The sequence below is a fragment of the Lolium rigidum genome, chromosome 3 (assembly GCF_022539505.1).
Source record: "Lolium rigidum isolate FL_2022 chromosome 3, APGP_CSIRO_Lrig_0.1, whole genome shotgun sequence".
Lineage (NCBI taxonomy): Eukaryota > Viridiplantae > Streptophyta > Magnoliopsida > Poales > Poaceae > Lolium > Lolium rigidum.
Window position 1 is genome coordinate 211,449,505 of NC_061510.1, and position 6,677 is coordinate 211,456,181.

General features: G+C 40.6%; 1 protein-coding gene across 1 annotated transcript; it reads left to right on the top strand.

The window, feature by feature from the left end:
* Positions 1–601: 601 nt before the first annotated feature.
* Positions 602–5,100, top strand: LOC124696019. The gene is made up of 6 exons (XM_047228810.1): positions 602–1,831; positions 2,265–3,950; positions 4,087–4,135; positions 4,219–4,445; positions 4,670–4,777; positions 4,863–5,100. Exons 1-6 carry the CDS (start codon positions 723–725, stop codon positions 5,098–5,100), a joined length of 3,417 nt encoding a protein of 1,138 aa, XP_047084766.1. The 5' UTR covers positions 602–722.
* Positions 5,101–6,677: the final 1,577 nt, after the last annotated feature.

A 6,677-nucleotide genomic window follows, 5' to 3' on the forward strand; every position in this document is an offset into this window, starting at 1 on the left:
CTTTAGTTGCACTTTTCTAACAAAAAAGTGCAATTGCACTTTTCTGGCAGAAAAGTGCAACTGGACCGAGTTGCATTTTGGTTCTTAGCTGCAGCTTGAAGTACCACCTTACACTGGTGATGTTAATCTCGGTTCTTAGCTGCAGCTTGAAGTACCACCTTACACTTACACTTATGGTTTTGAAATCCCTGTCGACTGTGAACTTACTTTTGGTTTTACTGGCTCGTATCATGCATGCTGATTCTTGTTGGTGATAAAATGGGTAACTGAGGGTCAGTGTAGGAGTGCAAGTGTTTTCTAATAAGATACTGAATTCTATCTAGTAAATAATTAGTCCAAATGGCCCGATGCAGTTTAGTCCGTATGCTTTTTGCGATGATGATTTAAGTGTGATGTACTGCATGCCGTTGAGGTATGTCCTGGTTGCCGATTTGTGCGTGTACAAATCAACCAAGCTTTTGAAATGTTAATAGTTTCAAGGGAAGAAAGCTTATATAAATGCTTTTTATGGAGGGAAACAGATAGTGTTCAACTATGCACCCTCATTTGACCTCAACTAAGATTTGTCTCATGCTTAATGTTTCACCTGTAGGTACACAATTTCAGGCTCTAAAATTCGACAACACTACTGTTGAGTGAGACGATAAGTTTTCAACTTTCCAGACGTGTTCACCAGCTAATCACTACCAGGCAACCAGTGGTTAATCAGTCAACCAGTGAAGATGCAGTTCCAGTCTAGCAATTGTGCCGAAATGCCGGCTAAAGTAGATGGGTCTGGTGCAAAAGATTTGCCAGTTGACCCAAGTGCATTTGGTTTTCCACAAAATGCAAATCAGGAATATTATAACCGGGCTTTACAGTATGGTTATTCAGCTTCAAGGCAGGGTTTTGAAGATAAAGGTTTTTTACCAACTGGTCCAAATTTTGTTCTGAATAATGCTTCTGCTCCACCGGGAGAATATCAACAGTTTGACCACTTTTTTAGACCTCTTCAGCCTGCAGGATCTGATGGAATGCAGGTGCAAAATAATCGCACCAGTATCACACATCGCAGTAGACCTTCTGATGTATCCTGCCTTGATCATCTTGAAGAAACAACTTCTCACGATACTGATGGTTATGATGATAGAGCTATCTCATTCGGAAGTAGTTGTAGCACAGGGATTTTGTGTTATCCATATAGCAGCCCTTTGCAAAGTGATAACTGCATTGCTGACAAGCAGGATGGGACTTGGGCTGCGCTTATGCAAATGCAAGAGGCTTTGGAAGCACCTAATGAAGAGTGCAGTGACTTGACTTTCAACAATACAGAACTTTCAGGTGGGAACACCATGCAGCACCAAGTTGTTTGGGACAATGGCTGTTTAGCAAGTCCATCTTTCACCTCAAACTTTTTACCCTTCCCTGGAGAGGCTGAAGCCACTGTCACAAATACCAGCAGAATTTGTAACTTACAAAACTCTGTTGATCTCCCGTATGATAATGATGAAGGCATATCCTCTTTTGAGCTTAATGTGCCTGAATATAACAGGGCAACTACAAGCCATGTCTGTGAACGTCGAGATGAAATGCATTCTGCTGACTTGAGGACATATCCTGTCCATGGTGAATCTTTTGATTTGATGCCAGTAACCCAGGGCAGACAGAATGATAAATCACATGAACAGTTCAGTTCATTTGCAAACAGTGTAGATGGATATGTAGATAGTGGAATGAAAAAGTTGCATGGCTTTTATGACTGTGAAGAGCAAATGGAAATTGATTCACTACTTAATTCATTTGGGGCATCAAGTGATACATTTCCACAGACATATGAAATATTTCAGAAAGGGTAAGCTGAAAGCTGCCATCTCATTATATAATTGCTGTGAATATGTTTTGATGGCACTCTCCTTTTTAAGTTCCAACTAGAAATTGTAGTGATTATATATCCTCAAACTCTTGCTACATGAAGATACAGTTATGTGTTCAGTTGTTGATGCTCAATTACTAATGCTAGTGCTTGTGGCTCTGCTGGGCAGAAGTAGCAAAATGATTCCTGCAAACACCTAATAACTGACTTAACAAAAAAATTAAGATTTATTTTCATCATACTTTTCTGGTTATGGCATTTTAGATTGGTTTAGTATACTCTGCTAGGAGCACTAGATCAACCAGCAAAATGTTCAAAGTCTATCTCTATTATTGAAGTATTTAAAAAGACGGCACATGTTTGTTATTTATATTTCTGAATTTATAATATAATTGAATGTGATGAAATGCAGTGAAAAAATTGTTGACCTTGATAAAAAGGTTATATTAGAGGAAAGCATTTCTGCTACATTCGCCAGCAGTATGGCCTCATATACTGCACAAGCTGGGGCCACTGAGTCAGCTGTATATGATGGATCATCTTGTCAACAGTATCAGTCTACTTCCCAGTCATGTGGTTTGTTATATTCCCCAGCCTGTCAATGGAAACGCATGCCAAGTTCTGTTTTCCCTTTAGGAGGGTGTCAAAATGGTGTTAGTGTGTCCAATCCAATGACTGCCTTGGGGACTAATGGAAAAGAACTCGGGTTGTACTCTGGCTATTTTTCAGTTCAGCAGCAACAAAATGTATCTAGTGATGCTAAATTGGAATTGGTTGACAATGTTGCTAACCCTTATCAAGAGTTTGCGATGGGTATGGATGGTCAATTTTGTTCGAAAAGGACCAATCCATATCAAAATGAAGTACTGGCAACCCAAGGTATATGGGGGCCTCAACGTGATATGATGATAAAATTTTCAAATCCTACTGGACAATCGGATATGCAGCTGCTCATGACACAGACTCCTCCTGGCCATCTGCCTGCTCCAAGCTTTTTCAAGTACCCCAACTCATCATTTATTGAAGCAGAGCTTAGTAAGGTTGACCAACATCATTCAGATATGCAGCTTCCCATGACAGAGACTTGTCAGGTTCAGCTGTCTGCTACGAGCTTGTCCAAGGACCCTGACACGTCATTAATTGAAGGAACAGAGCTTAAGAAAGTTGAAAAACATGATTCAGATATACAGCTTCCCATGACACAGACTAGTCATGTTCAGCTACCTGCTCCGAGCTTGTCCAAGGACCCCAACTCATCTTTACTTGGACGAACAAAGCTTACAAAAGTTGAACAACATGATTCAGATATGCAGCTTCCCATGACACAGACTAGTCATGCTCATCTGCCTGCTCCGAGCTTGTCCAAGGACCCTGACTCAGCATCTCTTGGAGGAACAGGGCTTAAGAAAGTTGACCAACATGATTCAGATATGCAGCTTCCCATGACATGGACTAGCCATGCTCAGCTGCCTGCTATGAGCTTGTCCAAGGACCCCAACTCACCATTAATTGGACAAACAGAGCTTAAGAAAGTTGAGCAGCATGATTCAGATATGCAGCTTCCCATGACACAAGCAAGTCATGCTCAGCTGCCTGCTCCAAGCTTGTCCAAGGACCCGGACTCAGCATCTCTTGGAGGAATAGAGCTTAAGAAAGTTGACAAGCATGATTCAGATATGCAGCTTCCCCTGGCACATACCAGCCACGTTCAGCTGCCTGCTATGAGCTTGTCCAAGGGCCCCAACTCATCATTAATTGGACGAACAGAGCTTAAGAAAGTTGGGCAACATGATTTAGATATGCAGGTGCCCATGACACAGACTAGTCGTGCTCAGCTGCCTGCTCCAAGCTTGTCCAAGGACCCCGACTCAGCATCTGTTGGAGGAACAGAGCTTAAGAAGATTGACCAACTTGATGATTATAGCCAGCAAAGTATCCTACTCTCAGCAACCAAACCTTCAAATTCAAGCGGTTCACCAATTAACAAGTTTGATGGCGAGGTGGTTTCGCGACCAATAAAACGGAAAAGATCAACAGCGTATGTTTTAACATCGCATGAACAAGTCATGTCTGGGGGTGGGAAAATGCAATGTCTAAGGTGATTACTTTGAGATAGAAATCGTCTTTATACAAAATCATGGATTTGAGCTCTTCTGTCCGACTTGCTTCTTTGTGTGCTTCTGCACTCTACATTTTAAAGCGCGTAATGCATGTTCTGTCTTTTCTCAATGCAGCGCCCCTGAGTTGGATTGTGCTCACGCCACTGAAAGATTGCCTGAGAAGGTTGTATACCTCATATTGCATGAAAACCGTTCCTATTGCCACATCAATTTCATATAGACTGACAAGCTTACCATTCATAACAGGTAGATGGTGAAAATGCAACTTTTGCGGAGAATAGTACCGTCGTTTCTCGAGCTCACAGAAGACTTGATTTAACGACTAGCTTGATTCAGTATGTCCTTCCTGTTCCGCCAGCGAGACTTCTTGCAGCAAATGTCACGAATTCCAGTGAAACCGTTGTGTACCACATTTCTAAATTGGTGGTTAGTGATATGTATCGCACGGATAATGCCATGCAAAGTGAATACATGTAAGCACATTTAAATTTTTGAATGTTACCCATATTTAGCATACCAGCTAACCTCCTAACCCTAAGTACCTTAGGAGTAGGCTATGCTACAATCTGGGTGAAAAAAAATCCGAGTTCATCAAAGTGCTATAACTATTTCATAACCAGATAGTTTCTTCCTGTTGTCTATGGAGCGTTATATTGTGTTGGCCTTGATAGTCTTCATCTTGTGTGTATTTGGTCAGGCCACCGAACGAGACCAGCACCTCTGGAAAGGAAGACAATAATATTGTATCTGAAGTTCTGGAAACCTTTAATACGAGGTTTGACGATCTGGAACGCTCCGTGTCAAGGTATGATATTCCAGTTACAGCTCAGAATCAATACCATGAACTGTTTCGAAAAATTCTGTTTTCACGCCCTTCCTTTGAATTTCAGAGCTGAAAAGGCACTCACTTTCCAAGATTTCGCATCTGAGGTCCGGGACATCGAGCGGTGGTCCATTCTCCATCGTTTCGTGAAGCTGCGGATGTTGCAGGAGTACAGGAGACTGCATGCGGGTGGCAGCTTGGATTCTACGCCGCACCCCTTCAGCACAAGCATCTTGAAGCATCATGAAGATCCATCCATGCCGCTAGACTCGCTGAACAGGGTCCGGTGTCGCCTGCTGAAGTAGTTGCTTCCTCGGTCAAGAAGAAAGTAGAGTTGCCCAGTGATTAGAGAATATATGTAGCCGTACTAATGTAGTGATTAGAGAATATATGTAGCCGTACTAATGTACTGGTGTCGCCTTGTGCTAGTAGCCTAGTAGGAGAGTAGGTGTTCACTTATTTTCCTTATTTTACTCTATCCGTCCCAAGAAGTATGTCTCAGCTTTGTCTAGATTTGTATGTATCTACACACTAAAATACTAGTATGTTCTAGATACATTGATATCTAAACAAAGCTGAGACATCAGAGGGACTAGTATATTTTAGGCAAAGTTGAGACAACAGCGGGAGTAGTATATTTTAGGATGAGGTGCTGGGAGGGACGTGTAGATTTTTGCAGACAGAGCAATAATATGTGCTTTGGAACTCTATGCATGGGCGGAGCCAGCACCTGGCAACCTCAAGAAATCGTTAATCTTTAACTTATCTATTATTATCTATCAGCCTTAAAATAAAGATTAATTGCTTATCGGCTGATTAATAGATTTTATCGGTCCGCCATTTATCTGTATTCTTTTTTGTAAATCCTAATTTTTGATACTAAATTTTCTGTTATATGTTACACAAAAAATAATATTGGAGCAATGCACAAGTATTACCTTGATTCCTCGCATTTGAATCAATAAAAATAAAAAATTGAGCTAATGCATAATCCTACATAAACATAGGATGAAAATATCGACTGCCATAACAAATTTTCATTGAAATTTTCACGGACAATCGGCCGAAATATCAGCCATGAGAATGAAAATCGCGCGAAATATCGGCTCTTGGACAGAAAATCGGGCGAAATATCGGTGACGCGATAAATTAGTCGATATGATGAAATATATCGGTTACCATCCGATTCACGATAAATCGATATCCTGACGGATTTTTTGAACAGTGACCAAAACAAAGTCAGAACCAGCGAAAATTGGCAGGGAAACTCCATCGGAGCCACCTTTGGAGGGATCTCCACCTTCTCCAACATCTACACCATCATCACCATGATGAATATGAAGTAGTCCACCTCTAGACTATGGGGTTTGTGAAGTAGCTTGATCTATTTCTTTCATGTTCTTCATAGATGTAGTATCATATGAGCTGTCCAACATGATTATAGTCATATATGTAATTCCTATGTGGTGGATCTTTATTCTTTGATACTATTATGTGTAAGATGTATTGATAGATGCATATCATGTAACTTGTTTGTTAAGTATTTGTTCTGATCCAACTTGTATGCAAGACCATGTGTGGGGATAAGTGTGTATTATATGGAGTAGCATGGTGGTAGTAATGGATTAGTTACAACAAATTCAAGATCTACTATGGTATTTAACTTTCTTTTGCTGCCTCACCAGGGACAAAGTGAATAAATGTGCTATAATTATCATGCGACATTGTGATAATCTTGTTTATTCAAGGTAGCATATCTGATATTCAAACATTATGTCAAATTACTTAAGGCTATACTATGTTGATTCTTAATTCAAGATTTCTTGGAGTTTTCCCTTTCTTGAGGAGTATAAGAGAGATGTGTTGCATCATCTCTATGTTA